Genomic DNA, 23158 nt, shown 5'->3' on the forward strand with positions numbered 1-23158 from the left:
CTCTAACCACAATCTTCAACACATCCCTTGAAACTGGGCAACTACCTGAGAAATGGAAGACAGCTAATGTAGTCCCCATATTTAAGAAAGGAAACAGAAACGAGGCACTAAACTACAGACCTGTGTCTCTGACATGTATTGTGTGCAAAGTCATGGAGAAGATTATCAGGAGGAGAGTGGTCGAACACCTGGAAAGGAACAAGATTATAAATGAAAACCAGCATGGGTTCATGGAAGGCAAATCTTGTATCACAAACCTCCTGGAGTTTTATGACAAGGTAACAGAAGTAAGACACGAGAGAGAGGGTTGGGTAGATTGCGTTTTCCTAGACTGCAGGAAGGCCTTTGACACAGTTCCCCACAAGAGATTAGTGCAGAAGCTGGAGGATCAGGCACACATAAAAGGAAGGGCACTGCAATGGATAAGGGAATACCTGACAGGGAGGCAGCAACGAGTCATGGTACGTGAAGAGGTATCACAGTGGGCGCCTGTTACGAGCGGGGTCCCACAGGGGTCAGTTCTAGGACCAGTGCTATTTTTGATATATGTGAACGACATGATGGAAGGAATAGACTCTGAAGTGTCCCTGTTCGCAGATGACGTGAAGTTGATGAGAAGAATTAAATCGGACGAGGATGAGGCAGGACTGCAAAGAGACCTGGAGAGGCTGGACATGTGGTCCAGTAACTGGCTCCTCGAATTCAATCCAGCCAAATGCAAAGTCATGAAGATTGGGGAGGGGCAAAGAAGACCGCAGACAGAATATAGGCTAGGTGGACAAAGACTACAGACCTCACTCAGGGAGAAAGACCTTGGGGTGACCATAACACCGAGTACATCACCGGAGGCACACATCAACCAAATAACCGCTGCAGCATACGGGCGCCTGGCAAACCTGAGAATAGCGTTCCGATACCTCAATAAGGAATCGTTCAAGACACTGTACACTGTGTATGTTAGGCCCATACTGGAGTATGCAGCACCAGTCTGGAACCCACACCTGGTCAAGCACGTCAAGAAGTTAGAGAAAGTACAAAGGTTTGCAACAAGGCTAGTCCCAGAGCTCAAGGGAATGTCGTACGAGGAAAGGTTAAGGGAAATCGGACTGACGACACTGGAGGACAGAAGGGTCAGGGGAGACATGATAACGACATACAAGATACTGCGGGGAATAGACAAGGTGGACAGAGATAGGATGTTCCAGAGAGGGGACACAGGGACAAGGGGTCACAACTGGAAGCTGAAGACTCAGACGAGTCACAGGGACGTTAGGAAGTATTTCTTCAGTCATAGAGTTGTCAGCAAGTGGAATAGCCTAGCAAGTGAAGTAGTGGAGGCAGGAACCATACATAGTTTTAAGAAGAGGTATGACAAAGCTCAGGAAGCAGAGAGAGAGAGGATCCAGTAGCGATCAGTGAAGAGGCGGGGCCAGGAGCTGAGTCTCGACCCCTGCAACCACAATTAGGTGAGTACAATTAGGTGAGTACACACAAATAGGTGAGTACACACACACACGAGTATACATACACACACGAGTACAAGCACTCACACATATATGAGTACACAAATACACATGCAGACACACACACACATGCACATATACACAGACACAGACAGACAGACACAGACAGACACAGACAGACAGACAGACAGACAGACAAACAGACACACACACACACACACACACACACACACACACACACACACACACTGTCACTGACATGTATAGTATGCAAAATCATGGAGAAGATTATCAGGAGAAGAGTGGTGGAACACCTAGAAAGGAATGATCTCATCAACAGCAGCCAGGGACGGGAAATCCTGTGTCACAAACCTACTGGAGTTCTATGACATGGTGACAGCAGTAAGACAAGAGAGAGAGGGGTGGGTGGATTGCATTTTCTTGGACTGCAAGAAGGCGTTTGACACAGTTCCACACAAGAGATTGGTGCAAAAACTGGAGGACCAAGCAGGGATAACAGGGAAGGCACTACAATGGATCAGGGAATACTTGTCAGGAAGACAGCAGCGAGTCATGGTACGTGGCGAGGTGTCAGAGTGGGCACCTGTGACCAGCGGGGTCCCGCAGGGGTCAGTCCTAGGACCAGTGCTGTTTCTGGTATTTGTGAACGACATGACGGAAGGAATAGACTCTGAGGTGTCCCTGTTTGCAGATGACGTGAAGTTGATGAGAAGAATTCACTCGATCGAAGACCAGGCAGAACTACAAAGGGATCTGGACAGGCTGCAGACCTGGTCCAGCAATTGGCTCCTGGAGTTCAATCCCACCAAGTGCAAAGTCATGAAGATTGGGGAAGGGCAAAGAAGGCCGCAGATGGAGTACAGTCTAGGGGGTCAGAGACTACAAACCTCACTCAAGGAAAAAGATCTTGGGGTGAGTATAACACCAGGCACATCTCCTGAAGCGCACATCAACCAAATAACTGCTGCAGCATATGGGCGCCTAGCAAACCTCAGAACAGCATTCCGACATCTTAATAAGGAATCGTTCAGGACCCTGTACACCGTGTACGTTAGGCCCATATTGGAGTATGCGGCACCAGTTTGGAACCCACACCTAGCCAAGCACGTAAAGAAACTAGAGAAAGTGCAAAGGTTTGCAACAAGACTAGTCCCAGAGCTAAGAGGTATGTCCTACGAGGAGAGGTTAAGGGAAATCAACCTGACGACACTGGAGGACAGGAGAGATAGGGGGGACATGATAACGACATACAAAATACTGAGAGGAATTGACAAGGTGGACAAAGACAGGATGTTCCAGAGATTGGACACAGTAACAAGGGGACACAGTTGGAAGCTGAAGACACAGATGAATCACAGGGATGTTAGGAAGTATTTCTTCAGCCACAGAGTAGTCAGTAAGTGGAATAGTTTGGGAAGCGATGTAGTGGAGGCAGGATCCATACATAGCTTTAAGCAGAGGTACGATAAAGCTCACGGCTCAGGGAGAGTGACCTAGTAGCGATCAGTGAAGAGGCGGGGCCAGGAGCTCGGACTCGACCCCCGCAACCTCAACTAGGTGAGTACAACTAGGTGAGTACACAGAGTCACAGGGGCGTTAGGAAGTATTTCTTCAGTCATAGAGTCGTCAGGAAGTGGAATAGCCTAGCAAGTGAAGTGGTGGAGGCAGGAACCATACATAGTTTTAAGAAAAGGTATCACAAAGCTCAGGAAGCAGAGACGGAGAAGACCTAGTAGCGAGCAGTGAAGAGGCGTGGCCAGGAGATGAGTCTCGACCCCTGCAACCACAATTAGGTGAGTACAATTAGGTGAGTACACACACACAGGAGAATGGTGGAGCACCTAGAAAGGAATGAGCCTATCAACGACAGCCAGCACGGTTTCAGGGACAGGAAATCCTGTGTCACAAGCCTACTGGAGTTCTATGATGTGACAGCAGTAAGACAAGAGAGAGAGAGGTGGGTATATTGCATTTTCTTGGACTCTAAGAAGGAGTTGACACAGTTCCACACAAGAGATTTGTGCAAAAGCTGGAGGACCAAGCAGGAATAACAGGGGAGGCACTACAATGGATCAGGGACTCGTGAACCAGGCTGTTACAACTCCCTCTTGAAGGCAGCCAGGGTGCTGTTTCTAGTATATGTGAATGACATGACGGAAGGGATAGATTCAGAGGTGTCCCAGTTTGCAGATGATGTGAAGCTAATTCCAACGGATGAGGATCTGGTAGGAGTAAAGGATCTGGACAGGCTGCAAGCCTGGTCCAGCAACTGGCTAATGGAGTTTAACCCCAGTAAGTGCAAAGTCATGAAGACTGGGGAAGGTTAAAGAAGACCGCAGACAAAGTAAGGGCTAGGAAGCCAAAGACTGAAAACCTCACCCAAGGTAAAGGATCTTGGGGTGAGAATAATACCGAGCACATCTCCTGAGGCGCACATCAGCCAAATAACTTCTGCAGCATATGGGCGCCTGGAAAACCTAAGAATAGTTTTTCGACACCTTAGTAAGGAATCGTTCAAGACTCTGTACACTGTGTACGTCAGGCCCATATTAGAGTATGCAGCACCAGTATGGAACCCACACCTGGTCAAGCACATCAAAAACTAGAGAAAGTGTAAAAGTTTGCAACAAGACACGTCCCAGAGCTAAGGGGTATGTCCTATGAGTAGAGGAGGACAGGAGGGATAGGGGGTTACCTGGAGGTTACCTGGAGGTTATTCCGGGGATCAACGCCCCCGTGGCCCGGTCCATGACCAGGCCTCCCGATGGATCAGGGCCTGATCAACTAGGCTGTTACTGCTGGCCGCACGCAGTCCAACGTACGAGCCACAGCCCGGCTGATCCGGCACTGATAATGACATATAAAATACTGAGAGGAATTGACAATATGGATAGGGACAGGATGTTTCAGAGATGGGACACAACAGCACGGTGTCACAACTAGAAGTTGAAGATTCAGATGAGTCACAGGGAAGTTAGGAAGTATTTCCTCAGTCACAGAGTTGTTAGGAAGTAAAACATTCTTGAAGAAGGGAGGGAGAGTGGACACACACACACACACACACATACATATATATATATATATATATATATATATATATATATATATATATATATATATATATATATATATATATATATATATATATATATATATATATATGCAAAACAACCACTGTGAAAGAATAGAGAAGTTCCAAGCGCTTTCGTGACTACTCACATTATCAAGGAACATATATATATATATATATATATATATATATATATATATATATATATATATATATATATATATATATATATATATATTATTTATTATCACACTGGCCGATTCCCACCAAGGCAGGGTGGCCCGAAAAAGAAAAACTTTCACCATCATTCACTCCATCACTGTCTTGCCAGAAGGGTGCTTTACACTACAGATTTTAAACTGCAACATTAACACCCCTCCTTCAGAGTGCAGGCACTGTACTTCCCATCTCCAGGACTCAAGTCCGGCCTGCCGGTTTCCCTGAACCCCTTCATAAATGTTACTTTGCTCACACTCCAACAGCACGTCAAGTATTAAAAACCATTTGTCTCCATTCACTCCTATCAAACACGCTCATGCATGCCTGCTGGAAGTCCAAGCCCCTCGCACACAAAACCTCCTTTACCCCCTCTCTCCAACCTTTCCTAGGCCGACCCCTACCCCGCCTTCCTTCCACTACAGACTAATACACTCTTGAAGTCATTCTGTTTTGCTCCATTCTCTCTACATGTCCGAACCACCTCAACAACCCTTCCTCAGCCCTCTGGACAACAGTTTTGGTAATCCCGCACCTCCTCCTAACTTCCAAACTACGAATTCTCTGCATTATATTCACACCACACATTGCCCTCAGACATGACATCTCCACTGCCTCCAGCCTTCTCCTTGCTGCAACATTCATCACCCATGCTTCACACCCATATAAGAGTGTTGGTAAAGCTATACTCTCATACATTCCCCTCTTTGCCTCCAAGGACAAAGTTCTTTGTCTCCACAGACTCCTAAGTGCACCACTCACCCTTTTCCCCTCATCAATTCTATGATTAACCTCATCTTTCACAGACCCATCCGCTGACACGTCCACTCCCAAATATCTGAATACATTCACCTCCTCCATACTCTCTCCCTCCAATCTGATATCCAATCTTTCATCACCTAATCTTTTTTGTTATCCTCATAACCTTACTCTTTCCTGTATTCACTTTTAATTTTCTTCTTTTGCACACCCTACCAAATTCATCCACCAATCTCTGCAACTTCTCTTCATATATGTATATATATGTCGTGCCGAATAGGCAGAACTTGCGATGTTGGCTTAAACAGCAACGCTCATCTTGATATATAGGACAAGTGAAAATTTGTGTATGCAATAATTTCGCCAAAATCATTCTGAACCTAACGAAAAAAAAAATATTTCACTGTGTTTGTTTAGTATTAAATTATTGTAAGCAAATCTAAAATATATTTAGTTGGATTAGGCTAAAATAAATTGTTCTGGTGATAATATGGTTAGGTAAGTTTTCTAAGATTCTTTTGGAGCAAAATTAATTTTTTTTACATTAACATTAATAAAAAAATATATCTTTAAACGTATAAGAGAAAATTTTAGAAAAGACTTAATTTTAAATGAGTTCTTGCTAATTGACCAGTTTTACATATTCGGCACGACATATATATACACACACACACATATATATATATATATATATATATATATATATATATATATATATATATATACATTATATATATATATATATATATATATATATATATATATATATATATATATATATATATATATATATATATATATATATATATATAATGTATTTGTTCCTTGATAATGTGAGTAGTCACGAATGCGCTTGGAACTTCTCTATTCTTTCACAGTGGTTGTTTTGCATGCATATATATATATATATATATATATATATATATATATATATATATATATATATATATATATATATATATATATATCGCAAGAGCAAGCGAAATATACACAAACACTGATCTCTGGCTGAAGGAGACTCGAACCTACGAACCTTGGAACAAGGTACGCAGTGCTTTACCATTCTCACCACACTGGACCAATACCTTGGCGCCCAGCTCATGCTAGACGTTGATCCAAGGCAGCCAGCTTTCAGGGAGAAGGCTTACAGCTTTTCATCTCATCCCCTGCATGCCTGTGCAGTGTGGTGAGAATGGTAAAGCACTGCGTTCCTTGTTTCAAGGTTCGTAGGTTCGGATCTCCTTCGGCCAGAGTTCAGTGTTTGTGTATATTTCGCCTGCTCTTGCGAATTCCTTGCATTGTTAAAATCTCTAGTTGGTCGATGCATGCAGGGGATGAGATGAAAAGCTGTAAGCCTTCTCCCTGAAAGCTGTTAAAGGTTGATCCATTAAGATCTGAGCCCGATGAGTGATGATTAAATCGGCAGGTATTTTCCAAAATGAACTCACTCGTCATGGCGTCGTCGGGTCGCTCACTATTTTCCGTTATCGCCCTATTATGGTGGTTTCGACAACTTATTGTCCCATACTCCACACCGGGAACAATTACAACACTTCCTGTCATGAAGTGAGGCCTATATTAATCCTTTAGGCCGCTGTGAACGCCAATTTCCTGGTACCATTTTGACCAGACACCCACGCTATTTCGGCATACCCACGCGACTCCCTACCCATGCCCCGGCATCCCTTCTCTGACCCAGCGCATGCGCTGGGTCAGAGAGGTCAGTTCTCTTCTCACTTCCTAATATATTTCAGACCAACAGTAATGCGTTAATCATGCACATTTACATTATAAAAATTATACAATATAATTTTGGGAAAAATTACGCAATATTTTCCTCACCAGTCGACTAACACCCAGGTACCTACTTGCTGCTAGGTGAACAAGGCAGAGTGTAAGGAAACACGTCGAAATGTTTCTACCCCGCCGGGAATCGAACCCGGACCCTAAGTGTGTGAAGTGAGAGTTCTGTCAGCCAGGCAACAGAGTTTTAGCTCAGGGACCAATGCCCTATCAGCTGTCAGATTAATGTGAGATGAACGCTGACAGTCTTCATCATATAGATTATCCCTTTCTATCAGAGAAAGCCCCCGCTTAATTTTAAGCGGTTGATTAGTTTCTTATCAGGCTGCCCAGTCTAGTCACTCACACCGAACGCACTACACGTGCATCAAGAGTCCTTCCAGAGCATCAAGGACCTCCCCCTTAATCCCCTACTGAAGGCAGCAGTAATCAGCAGCAGCTGCACCTGCGTCAGCAGTGGGTGTGAAAGGCTGCGAATACTAAACACTTAAGAGATACACTTCTCACTGTATATACACTGAGAGAGACACCTCTCGCTGTATATACGCTGAGAGACACTTCTCACTGTATATACACTGAGAGACACACTTCTCAATGTATATAAACTGAGAGACGCAATTTTCACTGTATATACACTGAGAAACAAACACCACCACCCGGTATATATAACTTGCGGGTGTGATGCTCTAACTCTAACATCTGTTCTCTCAACAGATCAGCAATGATGATGTTAACGGGTAAATCTTCGCGAAATCTTCTGTTGCTTCTGACCGTTGGTATTGTTCTTCTGTTTTATGTAGGGTGAGTTGTGTGTACGTAGTTTTATAGTCTCTGTACGTATATTTAGTCTGTACGTCTTGTAGTGTATGTAGGTATTTGTGCCCTGTGTGTGTGTGTGTGTGTGTGTGTGTGTGTGTGTGTGTGTGTGTGTGTGTGTGTGTGTGTGTGTGTGTGTGTGTGTGTGTGTGTGTGTGTGAGTGTGTACTCGCCTAATTGTAGTTGCAGGGATCAAAACTAGGCTCCTGGCCCCGACTCTTCACTGAACGCTACTAGGTCCTCTCTCTCCCTGCTCCTTGAGCTTCATCATACCTCGTCTTAAAGCTATGTATGGTTAATAACAAAAAAAGGCACAATACCGTGACTGGAACGATACACAAATAACCCGCACATAAAAGAGAGAAGCTTACGGCGACAAAGTGACTTTGTCAATGGTCCAAGTCGGACCGAAACGTCGTCGTAAGCTTCTCTCTTTTATGTGCGGGTTATTTGTGTATCTATGTATGGTTCCTGCTTCCACTATATCGCTCGCCAGACTGTTCCACTTCCTGACCACTCTATGACTGAAGAAGTGCTTCCTAACATCCCTGTGGCTCATCTGAGTCTTCAATTTACAAGAGTGACCCCTTGTTCCTGTGTCCCCTCTCTGGAACATCTTGTCTCTGTCCACCTTGTCTATTCCAGGCAGTATTTTGTATGTCGTTGTCATGTCTCCCCTATCCCTTCTGCCCTCCAGTGTCGTCAGGCCGATTTCCCTCAGTCTTTCTTCATAGGACATTCCCCTTAGCTCTGGAACTAACCTTGTCGCAAACCTTTGCACTTTCTCTAATTTCTTAACGTGCTTGACCCGGTGCGGGTTCCAAACTGGTGCTGCATACTCCAGTATGAGCCTGACGTATACGGTGTACAGTGTCTTGAAAGATTCCTTACTTAGGTATCGGAATGCTAATCTCAGGTTTGCCAGGCGCCCATATGCTGCAGCAGTTATCTGGTTGATGTGTGCTTCCGGAGACGTATTCGGTGTTATACTCACGCCAAGATCTTTCTCCTTGAGCGAGGACTGCAGTCGTTGGCCACCTAGTCTATACTCTGCCTACGGTCTTCTTTGCCCTTCTCCATGACTTTGCATTTGGCAGGGTTAAATTCAAGAAGCCAGTTGCTGGACCACGTATCCAGCCTGTCCAGGTCTCTTTGAAGGCCTACCTGATCCTCATCTGATTTAATTCTCCTGATTAATTCACATCATGTGCGAACAAGGACACCTCTGAGTCTATCCCTTCCATGTCATTCACATATACCAAAAATAGCACTGGTCCTAGGACCGACCCCTGTGAGACCCCGCTTGTCACAGGTGCCCACTGTGATACCTCATCACGTGCCATTACTCGTTTTTGCCTCCCTGTCAGGTATTCTCTGATCCATTGCAGTGTCCTTCCTGTTATACGTGCCTGATCCTCTAGTTTCTGCATTAATCTCCTGTGAGGTACTTTGTCAAAGGCCTTCTTGCAGTCCTAGAAAATGCAATCAACCCACCCCTCTCTCTCGTGTCGTACTTCTGCAACTGTCATAAAACTCCAGAAAGTTTGTGACACAGGATTTGCCTGCATGAATCCGTGCTGGTTGTCGTTTATAATCTTGTTTCGTTCCAGGTGCTCCACCACTCTCCTCCTGATAATCTTCTCCATGTCTTTGCATACTATACACGTCAGTGATATTAGTCTAATTTAGTGCCTCTTTTCTGTCTCCTTTTTTAAAAATGGGAACTACATTTGCCGTCTTCCATACCTCAGGCAGTTGCCCAATTTCAAGGGATATGTTGAAGATTGTGGTTAATGGGACACACAGCATCTCTGCTCCCTTTCTAAGTACCCACGGGGAGATGTCCGGTCCCATTGCCTTTGAGGTATCAAGGTCACTTAGCAGCTTCTTCACTTCCTCCTCAGTTGTGTGTGTGTGTGTGTGTGTGTGTGTATTTCACGTGCACGTATTTGTATATTATGTGCTTATTTGGATCGTTTGTCAGTAAAAGTGGTCTGTGTTTGTATTTTCACGTATTTAAATCTGTGTATGTATTTGTGAACGCATTTGTATCCTGTGTATGCATTTGTTGAATTTGAAGAATTTATGCATATTTGACGCGTGTGTACTTATCTGTGCGTATCTGACGTGTGTGTGCTTATTGGTGCGTATTTGACGTGTGAGTACTTATTTGAAGTATGAGTGCGTATATGGACACAGAACTGAGCTCTACTTCTTCTGTCTCCCGTTATGGACGTATTTATTTCATTTATTTATTTATTTATTTATTTTATGTCTTTGCAAAGAGTACATTGAGATTTTGTATTTACAATAGTGGGTTGCAATGCAAATACAGCCTCTATTATGCCTAGGCATTATGGGCCAATTTAACATTATTGGCTTACAGTCTACTTAATACTAAGGAGTATATCATAGTTGTACAGTAGGATATTAATTATAAATGAATTAAATTTTGAATAATACAAAGATACATTTATATTCGAAAATGCTTTTTGTGAAAACAGTGATTCAATTATATTCGTGTCAACAATGGATAAAAGGTTCAATATATGCCACTAGGCCCTGTGTGACACAGAGAGCAAAGACAAACGCAAACACCGAAGGTAGTTTTTGAAACATCCGTAAATTCCTAACATCAATATCAGTATAAACAAATAATTTCAGTGTGTGCAACGGAGCAGCCAGGTGGGCAGACACCGCACTGGTGACATAATATGAGGGAACAAAACTGATACGCTCGCCAATAGCTCACAGACTCATATAAGTGAGACCAGTATGTGTAATGAGCTTGTGGGTTTTTGCATACAAACAAGCTAATCATATAATAAGTGAATTGTATGGGACTTAGCTTGATGACGTCCAGAATGTTCTTGGAGCTGACGATGCAACTGTAACCACACATGGCCTGAAAGGGGAGAGTTATGATAAGTATAATTACCCCTAGGGGGTGTTGTGTCAGTATTTCCATTGAATAACTGAATATTGACTGGATCTTTATACTCACTTGTTTGGGCTAAAAAGCCCTCATGTCACCTAGTGTATGGTGATAAATCTAGAGAAAATGAACTAGCTATCTGCTGTGCAGCTGACCTAGCTAGTCTCCTTAATTACTAGACCTACCCGGGCATCTTTATCTGACCCATATGTTCACTCGGGTATCGTTGTCTTGAAAGAAGAAGGAGTGTCTTGCGGTGCACTGTTTGTTAGTCTATGAAAATAGTTCTCAATACACATGGTACACTGAATTGTCCTTCAAGCGTTTAAATTTACAGTACTATTACTACAGACAGTTCAACACACACTTCTTGTAATTGTTCTACTGTAACTGTGGATTGTCTTTTTTTGTTCGTTATCCCGGCGTTGATGTTTCCCTTGGCAGGGATAAAGCAATCTGAAGACGCCATAGCACCCTATGCCGCCACTGTCTCTAGCCACAAAGAAAAAGCTGATTCAAGCATATTTCCCTTCCTTGCCAAACTTCCACCATGAAGTAATGCAGAATAATTGATTCTTGCTGTCTGGGAATAGACAACAATATACACTATCTTTAACACGGTAATAAAGTGGGTGCAGGATTTTCCTTAATTCTCCTGCTAGGGTAAGAGATTGATTGTCTCTCATTGAACTACACTATTTACAACACTGGTCTCTTGGAAAGACGTGGCGTGACCTGTGACTGATACATGCTGGTTAAACATCTACTTGTAATTACTTGATGTGGAAGTAAACAGGATGCTTGCCTCTTCTGAGAGGGCTGGGTCCCTCAGGGCTGAAAAGGGCTGAAAAGGGCTGAAGGGGGCTGATATCTCCCTCCTGGAGAAAATTTCTCCACAGAGCTAGAGCTGGTGAGAGACTGCCCTCCAGACCTGGGTGTAGGTATCAAATCAACTTGCCTGAAGTTCAACCCCCCTTTCCCCACCCTGAGTTTTGATGTTCATGACTGGCAGCTCTTCGCAGTGGAGTTGTAGATGTGTTGAGCCAGGCTGTTTCCAAAGACTCTTCAATAAACCTGTAGCAAAGCAGAAAAACCTATTAATTCCAACCTATATCACTCAACGAGCCCGCTACACAAAAACTATATGATAAAAACTGACAGTGGCTTATGGACGAAATGCAAGATGGGAATGTGTGATTCAAGCGAATGAGGGTGACGTACTTGATGCATGTCACATCGACTCTTAACCATCATTTAACCGGTGTGGTTCAAACAAGGGTACCGTCATACCTACACTTGAAACTGTGTAGGAGTTCTCATTCCATTCCATGATTCTTTAAGTGTTCTTCAAGCTGTTTTATCCTTAACACTAGGTGTAACAACATCACATACTGTCACCACAAGTGTAATAATGTCACATACTGTTATCGCACGGCTTAATTTAAAACATAATAATTACTCTTATTAAAAACTGCTCATTCATTAGAGTCAAATCATTAGAAGTATTTATTTAAGGAGTTTAATTTCATTAATTAAATTTAGAAGCGTTGATGCAGGTGTTGGTGGAGGTATTCTTATCGTAATTGTGGGTACAGACGTTGTGTAGGTGTTAGTCATGGTGTTGGTACAGGTGCAAGTGTTAATGCAGATGTTGGTGCAGGTGTTAATACAGGTGTTGGTGCAGGTGTTAATCCAGGCATTGGTGTTGGTGCACGTATTAGTCCAGGTGTTGGAGAAAGTACTGGTACAGGTGTAAATGTTGAAGCAGATGTTGGCGTTGTGAGTCAACTTCTCAGCAGCTCAAGAGTCAGCTACTGGGGATTCAAGTTTATTCTCTATAAGGGTTACAATGTGGGGTTTACAGGTTTTGGGTATTGTGTGGTTTACATGTTATAAAATACTAATTACAGAGGGGGCCACTAGGACACCTAGCATGGCTAGGTATTTCGGGCAGACTTAGATTAATTCTTAACATTAAATCCTTACAGATTATGGTACTAAGGCTAAGTGACTACATCATAATTTGTGAGTTTAGCAATGTGAATGCTTTTGTTTTGGCACAATACAAAGTGTCTGTATTGGAGTATCATAGGCAAACTTATGACTAGTTAGGATTTATTATTTTAAGATGTTTTCTAACTGTAGTTTTGAAAGTGATGAGTGTGTCTGCAGTTCTAGAGTTTTCAGGTAGGGTGTTCCAGATTTTAGGTCCTTTGAAATACATTGAATTTTTGTAAAGGTTTAGTCGAACACGGGGAATGTCATAGAGATGTTTGTGTCTGGTGTTATGCCTGTGGGTTCTGTCACAACTATCAAGAAAGCGTTTTAGGTCAAGGTTAATATTGGAATTTAAGGTCCTCTAGATGTAGATTGCACAGCAGTAAGTGTGGATGTACTGAACAGGGAGTAAGTTTAGATCTATGAAGAGTGAGGGGGGGGGTTGCCAGGGATGGGATTTAGTGATTATTCTTACTGCGGCTTTTTGTTGGGTTGTTATTGGCTTTAGGTGTGTTGCTGCAGTTAAACCCCAAGCACAGATAGCATAGGTGATGCATGGATATATAAGTGAATGGTATAGTGTGAGAAGGACAGTTTGCAGCACGTAGTATCGTATCTTGGAGAGGATCCCCACCGTTTTGGATACTTGTTTTGTTATGTGTTGAATATGGGTGCTGAAATTTAGGTTGTCGAGGTATAGGCCAAGGAATTTGCCCTCATTATGTCTGGCAATTAGAGTGTTGTCGATCTTAATGTTAAGTTGCACAACACCTGCTCTGCTACCAAACATAATATAGTAGGTTTTGCCAGTGTTAAGTGTAAGTTTATTGGCTGTCATCCAAGTCGATATTTTGAGCAGCTCCTCGTTAACAATGGTGTTGAGGGTGGTAAGATTAGGGTGAGAGATGACATAAGTCGTGTCGTCAGCAAAGAGAATGGGTTTCAGCTGTTGGGATATGTTTGGAAGATCATTGATGTAAATGAGGAAGAGCAGGGGTCCAAGGACACTTCCAGTATCAAGTGGCCGTATTGATGAGGCTGTGTCTTTAATGGTGACATACTGATACCTATTAGAAAGGTAGGATTTAAAATATGCAAGCGCATGGCCTCTTATACCATAGTGGTCAAGTTTGTGGAGCAGGATGCCGTGGTCTACTGTGTCAAATGCTTTTCTTAGGTCAATAAAAATTCCTAGCGGATATTCCTTATCAAGTCATTGTCTTGAACATATATCTAACCCAGCCCCATATATGTTGCTGCTGGGTAAATCCAATTCGAGACATTTTAATTGGATGAATGTATCAAGAACTGTAACTGCAGAGAGTTCCTGGAGCTAATTTGGAGAAATAGTCTCACACAACATAATTATTGAACCTCTGCAATATATTCGCCTTAAGCCAGAAGATTCCTGAATACAATAGCCTGGGAAATACCTTGGATCTTATATTTTCGAACAGTGAGGACTTCGTCCGGGATAAAACGGTATCAAAGACTACAATCTCGGACCACAATATAGTTGAGGCTCAGACCTGGGTGTACAGTGGCCAGAGACAGAAACAAGATCAGCAGTCATCAGGGTGGTTTTAACAAATTCGATTTTAACATTACATCATCTGGGATCAAATGACTAGGGACCATTATGAAATACGCTGGGAAAATGATACGACCACCGGGGATCTAAACCAGTTTCTCGGGAGAAAGAGTTCATTGGCGCTCTGCGATGAAGATGAAAATTCGACAGAGAGAGGCATCTACAGGCGAAGACAACGGATAATAGATCTTCTCAAAGGCAGCAGACTCTGAAGTACGAAGCCATCGACAACATACCCATGTATTCTGCCCCACGACCACTATCTCGGGCCTATAGTATCCTACAGAAAAGGAGCAAAAACTATAGCCCAATGGAGGAAATTAATAGGATCACAACAACGTTGCTATCGCTCCTACAAGAAAAAATATATATCGTATATTTAGAATGTTCAAGACAAGAAATTCTGGGCCACTGATGATACTCTTCAAGTTTCTTGTTCTCTCCAGAGTGGAATACTGCTGTATAATAACGACCCCCTTCAAGGCAGGCGAGATTTCTGAACTGGAAAACGTACAGAGAACTTTCACTGCCCGAATACATCAAGCCTTGATTTACCAGGAGACCTGGTCGGGGATCAGGTTGCGGGGGTGTTGACCCCCTGGAAGCATCCTTCAGGTATCATTTGGGGTGGAATTTGTTCCACTGACTTGCGGGGGTGTTGACCCCCTGGAAGCGTCCTTCAGGTATCATTTGGGGTGGAATTTGTTCCACTGACTTGCGGGGGTGTTGACCCCCTGGAAGCGTCCTTCGGGTATCATTTGGGGAGGAATTTGTTCCACTGGCTTTAGACCTTCCCGTCCCCTCTTCATTGAGATGACTTTGTAGCCCCGAGGACACTGTGACAGTTATCACCTGTACCAAGGAGGCGAGAAAGATTTTTTTAAATGACATTCTCCCGCCTCAGAGAGCAGAGCTACAGAATGCCATACCGCACCCTTCTTGCCATGTCTAAATTTTCATTAGTTTAATATTAGAAATGAGATGTTTCACCAGATCTCAGAACCATGACAAATTTATGAATAATAATAATAATAATAATAATAATAATTTTATTTCATCATAATACATGTATGTACAAAGGAGTACAAGTACTGGGAGTACATGCCAAAAGCCCCTTTTTATGCAGAGCATAGTGACTGGCATTCTCACATGTTAAGAGAACTTAATTGTCAGTATTGGCAACAGAGCTCCAAGGCAGGATAGGGCTGGCACTTGGAGCTGGCCAAGTTTGAAATGGCCACAGTTAGTTTTCGAATCCGGCTCTATGTAGGACACACACGGCAATATGTGTCCTGTGTAGGAGCACACGGCTGCCGGGCTCCTACTTTCCTGACCTCTAATTTAGCAAGTGTTCCAACGTCAGTTCAGTGGCGGGGATGAGAAGGTATCGATATTCAATTTAGTGATTTTGTGCATCTCTGGACCTAAGCTGGAGTCCACAATCACAGGAGTGAGCTATATCCTCATAGTTGTTACTAATGCCTGGGTTAAGCTGAGTATCAACTGTTTTTCTGTGTGTGTATGTAGATGTTGGGTCAGTTGTAGGTAAAGGTGAGGGTGTTGGTACAGGTGTACGTACTGACTTAGGTATTAGAACAGGTGTTGGCACAGGTATAGGTATGGGGTGTCTGGTGGTGGTTGACACCGTCTTGTAGAAATTGTAGCCGTTACTGATGATGTGGGGGGGGTCACAGATGTTGGTGACAACCCAACGGCTAGTCCTTCACAGCGTCTATAGCCTTGAATAGTCAGTCCAGATGACAGGAAAGCAGGTTCTTTACCACTACAAACATGAGGGGTTACTGTCTGCTGTCGCCTACAGTTAATCAGGTAGGTAGATCAAAAAGTGACGTCTCTGGACTTTTGCAAAAATCCTTCTCCTTTAACACTTCTCGTTGGTTGGCAGGTGACCCGATCTGTCATTCCAAGCTGGAAAGAGAGACAGGTTACCCACTGCTTAAGAAATCACTCTCCATGATAAGTACAATACCTAAAAGACGTGGTGATTATCAAAACATCTAACATGGAGATCAAGGCTGAAAGGACTAAGTTTATTATTGGTCAGAAGTGAAGTTTTCAACCAATAAGTCCACTAGAATAGGAGCAGAGGCTTTTACTTACAGTTGTGCTGGGAGCTGTGAGTCGAGTGATTACTGTTTGGCCGGAGCCCCACACGTCACCTTTCGGGGTGGGGAGAAGGGGGGGGGGAGGAGTGGATAGCGGGAGCTAGACTGACCCAGCAATCAAATTATCGTCACCATGTACTCGCTTGCTACTCCAATCTGTTGAACTTTTCCCTCACAGTGCTGGTGTTGGCAGAGACGAAGGTGTTCTTAAAAGCGTTGTGCAGGTATTGGCTGAGATGTAGGTGTAGCAGCTGGCTCTCCACTGTTATTAAATCACACACACACACACACACACACACACACACACACACACACACACACACACACACACACACACACTAGTTATGGGTGATTTCAATCACAAGGAGATTGACTGGGAAAACCTGGAGCCCCATGGAGGTCCCAAAACATGGAGAGCCAAGATGACAGATGTGGTACTGGAAAATCTCATGCATCAACATGTTAGAGACACTACCAGAGAGAGAGGAGAGGATGAACCAGCAAGACTGGACCTTGTATTCACCTTGAGTAGTTCTGACATCGAGGATATCATGTATGGAGGCCAGGAAGGTCAGGGGAGACATGATAACGACATATAAAATACTGCGCGGAATAGACGAGGTGGACAAAGACGGGATGTTCCAGAGATGGGACACAGACACAAGAGGTCACAATTGGAAGTTGAAGACTCAGATGAATCAAAGGGATGTTAGGAAGTATCTCTTCAGTCATAGAGTAGTCAAGCCGTGGAATAGCCTAGAAAGTGACGTAGTGGAGGCGGGAACCATACATAGTTTTAAGGTGAGGTATGATAAAGCTCATGGAGCAGGGAGAGAGAGGACCTAGTAGCAATTAGTGAAGAGGCTGGGCCAGGAGCTATGACTCGACCCCTGCAACCACAAATAGGTGAGTACACACATATTTATATATATATATATAATAAATATATATATATATATATATATATATATATATATATATATATATATATTTATATATATATATAAACTAAATAATGGATCGATTTACTGTGAACTTCTATTACAACCACATTTATTATTATTATTATTATTATTATTATTATTATTATTATTATTATTATTACTATACAGGGCTAGTAAGGGGGGGATGGAAGGCATTTTTTTTTTATATTTTATTTAAAAGCAACATACACATAAACCATAAAAAGAAAAAAACACCAGCCGACAATTAGCAAATCAAAAAACCGCGGCAGACAATGTCAGTACACACACAAAACACTAAATACATTTTAACACATTGATGTAACAAAATTCTACTGAAATAACACAACCAGTTTACGGAAAAAAAACATACCGACTTCCAAACAAACAGTCGGAGTCATTATAAAACATGTAGGAATAAGTCCTATAATCATATATATATATATGTATATATATACATATACATATACACACATACGTGTATGTGCACATGTGTTCGTACAGAACAAACTGAATTATACATAGAAATAAAACGCAAAATGACTAGTCACTAAATAAACTAAAAATATATTACATCCAATAATAGAAGTATACCTAAGACATTGTTCCCACAAACACACCTACACACACACAAAGTTAATTTTACCGATTAACACTCCATATATAATATGACCTTCCATACAAAATGAAGGGTATATATAAACCCCATAAAATACTTATATATTCTCGTACATAGTTCATAATGTTCCCCTTCAATTATACGATAAAAAAAAGACGTATGACAAGGATAAAACTATCATCAGATTCGAATATATAAAGCATATCCTCACATATACATATGAATATAAACCCCCTATATAAAATGGTTCTTATAATGATAAAAGAAAAAACAGAAAATCACATACAACTTTTAACTCTGGTTTTACAAAATTCATAAGATCTACATACCCCGGAGCCCCCGACGGCTCCCTACAAATAAACTTTACCCACATCAAACACCTTGCAAACCAGTCAACCTTCCTCATCAGGCATCCAAGCACTCCAAGAGGACACACCACTGAAGAGACCAACCCCTTGCCTCCTCACCCCGTTACCAAGCGGAGTAAACGTTCAACAGTAAGTCCACGATATCCCTCTGGAAAACTAGTTACCCACCGCCCCCCATATAATTGTTTGTTCCTACACGCTGTCCTATAAAAACATGCCGCCAATGCTTTTATCCTAATGTTTCCCTCCACCTCCCTCATCCCCCAAGAGACATACAAGTAATCAACTATTACGTATCTGATAGCCCTCCCCACCTCGTTGGGCATCCCTCCCATATCTAACATTAAAGCCCTAAGAAGTGATATCTGACCTCCCCCCTAATAAAAGGAAAACCCTCTTCAGCCACAATCTTACCACTTCCAAAGCAGAACAAAAATATACTACATGGAAAGCAGTTTCAACTTCCCCACAAAAACCGCATGATGCCTCTCTCACAAAACCCATTTGTCTTAGCACCTCTTTCGATGCTAACGTCCCCATAAGAAATCTATATATACTAATTCCCTCACTCTTGCCTGTATTCTTAGTTTACTAAATTCCACCCATATCACTCTCCAATCATATGTGGGATACACTGCCATCCCCTGCATTGATTCCTGACGACGACTCACTCCGACCAACCGTTTTACCTTGAGTTTTTTAACATTGCGAACCTTTAACATAAACCTCAACATATCTTCACACTCCACTAAGTCCCTGCCACCCCACCATTTGCTGATATCCCCCATCACCTCCCCCACCCGAAGACCCCTTTCCCCCCTGCCCGAATATACCTCTGCTTCACATATAGCGCCTTCACCCTAGATCCTAATGCCATCAATCCCAATCCTCCCTGTCTTACCGCAGTCATTACCACATCTTTGCCCAACCACGCCCTCCCAAAACCCCACACATACCTTAATACTCTCCTTTGTAATTCCATAATATCCTGACTTCGTAAGGGATAAATTTCCGCCACTCCCCACACCTTACTATAAATCAGCGTATTTACCACCACAACCCTTTGATGCAAGGTTACGTCCCCGGCCCATAGATTCCTAAGCCTACTCAAAGCTCTGTCCATTACCATTTCTGAATTAACCCTCCTGCTCTCCTGTGCATCTGCCAAATACAAAATCCCACAAATCTTGAGCCTTTCTACAGTTATCCAGCCAAACTCCTCCCCCAAGGTCCCGCCTACCCAAGCGCCTACCTGAAGCAACCGTGATTTCTGCTTATTAACTCTCATCCCAGTAGCATTCCCAAAAATCTCAAGTACCCTTCCCACTTTACTTAAATCTTCTATCTCATTGAGTAAAACAGTTGTATCATCTACATAACCAACTATATTCCCACAAAAGCCTCCACTCTCCCCCATCCTTCCCATCCCACCATCAACCAGAACATAGAAAGGATTCTGCACACATGCAAAGAGTATTTGGGAGAGCGGACACCCCTGCCTTAAACCCCTCCCCATGCTTACAGGACTACCCAACCTACCATTTACCTGTACTCTCATCGATGCATCAGCATACAATGTCCTCACCCATCCCACCACCCTCCCTCCAAAACCCATTCTCACCATACTCTCAATCAAAAAATCCCTATCCACATAATCATAGGCTTTCTCCCAATCCAGACCTAGAATACCTCCCTTACTACTACCCTCGAGGAAATCCCTAATACGCCCATGACCTACCCGCATACTCCTCCCCGGGATTCCAAACTGTCCCCCATGTATCACCGACCCCATGACCTTCTTCAGTCTATTACCTAAAATTTTCGCAAAAACCTTGTAATCTGCGCACATCAGAGATATTGCTCGATAAGCACTCAACTCTCTTCCCCCCCTCTACTTTGGCACCAAAACTATGACACCCATACTTTGCGATTTGCCCAACTTCCCACTAGTTAACATATGATCCAATACCCTAACAAAGCATTGCCTAATACACCCCCAATGTGCTCTATAAAAATCATTGGGTATACCGTCTATCCCCGGTGTTTTCCCGGTACTCATCCCGAAAACTGCCTCTTCCACCTCAACCTCACTTATACCACCCTCCAACCCCACTCTATCCTGCTCACTTAAAACGCTATGGAACCCCCCTCCAAAAATACCCTCCCAGGAACCCCCCTCCCTGATACTCCATTTCTCCCTAAACCAACTATCAGTATAGAGACTCATACTTTCCGTGTTGGATAGGACCCGACCCTCTGGATACCCTCCCACCCCAGGGCTTGTCTCCAATTGTAGAATGGTGGTTACCCTCTGTCGGTCTCGAAATTTACGTGAAACAAACCCGGACAGCTTATCACCCCACAATACGTCCTCTAACCCCGCCCTAACCCTGATTGCATCAAACCTATCATTGTGTAATTCAGCTATTCTACTCCGAAGAATAGCCATGTCATCCCTCCTACCACCTCCCCCATCATAACAGTCTTGCAACTGTCCCTCCAGATAATTTTGCAACCCAAAACCCCACCTCGCCTCTTCTCGTCCTCTAACCTTAAAAAAATTCGCTATTTCAGGTTTGGCCTGCATTTCCCACCAATCTAACAGATCTATCTCCCTGTCCCTAGCCTCCCAAAAATGCAACCACCAATCACTGAAAAAAGGCCCCTCCCCCTCCTCCTTAAGAAGCCTTACATTTAATTTCCAGTACCCAGAATAAATACACACCACTCCATCCCACATCAGATCTGCTATTACTGCCCTGTGATCAGAAAACCCCACATCGAAGGTTTGCACCCTCACAACTTCTATACCCTGCTTAATATAGATTCTGTCCAATCGCGCCTCATATCCCCTACGGATGAACTTGTGCTCCACTAGGTATCCCCCCCTCCCCACCACATCAACAACCCCAATATCTCGCAATACATCCCTCAGAACACTCAACACACAAGCCGCCCCTCTCGGTTCGACATCACCACTCCGAATCACACAATTCCAATCACCTCCTATTACTGTTATAGCAGGCAAACCTCTCAAGTGATACAGCAATACCTCCCTGACAAAATCTACTTTTACCCTGGTATTACTAGTTGCTGGCATGTAAACACCAACAAAACTGGCCCGACTCTCACCCCAGACACCATCCACCCTCACGACCCTCCCACCCCCCCTCTCCCCAACCCATGACACGCAAGGGGCTGGTCTCCTTTACCGCCACTGCTACCCCACCTTTCAATTGCAAAGCACTGCTAACATACATCCGATATCCTATCACCCTCAACTCACATCCAGCTCTGTGATTATGCTCTTGCAAAAAACAAATGTCGACATCAAACAGCCGTAAAAACCACTCCAACCAAACTTTCTTGACCTCAGTCTTAAGGCCATTAACATTAAGTGTGACACATCTGAAATTTATAGAAGGGGCAGCTTTCCCCTATGCAGCTGGGATTTACTCACTGCACTTTTCACATTACGTGTGCCTTTGTCACTCGATTTTTCCTGTGCAGTTACCTCCCCCCTCCCTCTCCCACTGTGCAACTCAGGCGCTCCTCTACCACTATGAGACATCAGCTCCACCACCACTGCCCATGACTTCTTCCCTGGCCTCTGCCCCGGGGTAATGACCTCGTCTATCTCTGATGCAGCCGTTCTTTTCCTAGAACTCCCGCTTACACACATATCACCATCAGGCGAATCCTCCTGGTGTACCTCTACAACCACCACATGCTCCAGTCCTTTCTTACTCAAGGCTTCCTCCACGTTTTGTTGTCCCTCCAGCGCTCCTTCCTCACATAAACTGAGGACACCTTCTGCACAGGGCTCCTCCCCATCCAGAAAATCCTTGATCACATCCGCCAATGAGCCATCCTGGGTCGAAGCTTCCTGGACGAAAGACTCCTCAGATGTCACCTTCGTCTTCCCCGACGCCCCTGGGAGAGTGACACACGTCTCCGCCGCCACCACCTCCCTTTCGACCTCCTCGCTCCAGAGGTCAGTCCTCCGTCCTCCCGAGGCACCAGAGCCAGGCACCAAATCACACGGCTGCTGAATCACAATCGGAGTCCCCAGGACTCGAGGAGCCTTCCTCCTAGGACACTGGGCTGCCATATGCTCATAAGAGCTACACAAAAGACATGTTTTCCTCTGACCAGCATAGTACACATAAACCTGTGTTCTATAACCGGTCATCGTAACATAGGATGGTATAGGCCTTGTTAAAGACATTTTGAGGGTGTAAGAACCCTCCGGCAGCCCTTCATACGGACCATCCCTCCACACTCCCATGGTTGCAGAATGCACTGTCCCATAACTGCTGAAAAACTCCTGTAGACCATATGCTGTAGCCTCAAAGGGTACATTTCGCACCTTCACCCTTGTGAAGTACTTAGAGACGTCATGTAAAACGGC

At 43.7% G+C, this 23158-nt stretch overlaps 1 protein-coding gene across 2 annotated transcripts in view; it reads left to right on the plus strand.

The window, feature by feature from the left end:
- Positions 1-23158, plus strand: part of LOC128692024 (uncharacterized) — a 93605-nt gene that overhangs the window by 21073 nt on the left and 49374 nt on the right. For both annotated transcript variants that reach the window (XM_070085092.1, XM_070085093.1), the window contains exon 2: positions 8047-8133. In XM_070085092.1, the coding sequence (XP_069941193.1) occupies positions 8054-8133 (80 nt within the window). In that variant the 5' untranslated portion in view covers positions 8047-8053. The remainder of the gene's footprint in view (positions 1-8046; positions 8134-23158) is intronic.

This window comes from Cherax quadricarinatus, chromosome 15 (assembly GCF_038502225.1).
Source record: "Cherax quadricarinatus isolate ZL_2023a chromosome 15, ASM3850222v1, whole genome shotgun sequence".
NCBI lineage: Eukaryota > Metazoa > Arthropoda > Malacostraca > Decapoda > Parastacidae > Cherax > Cherax quadricarinatus.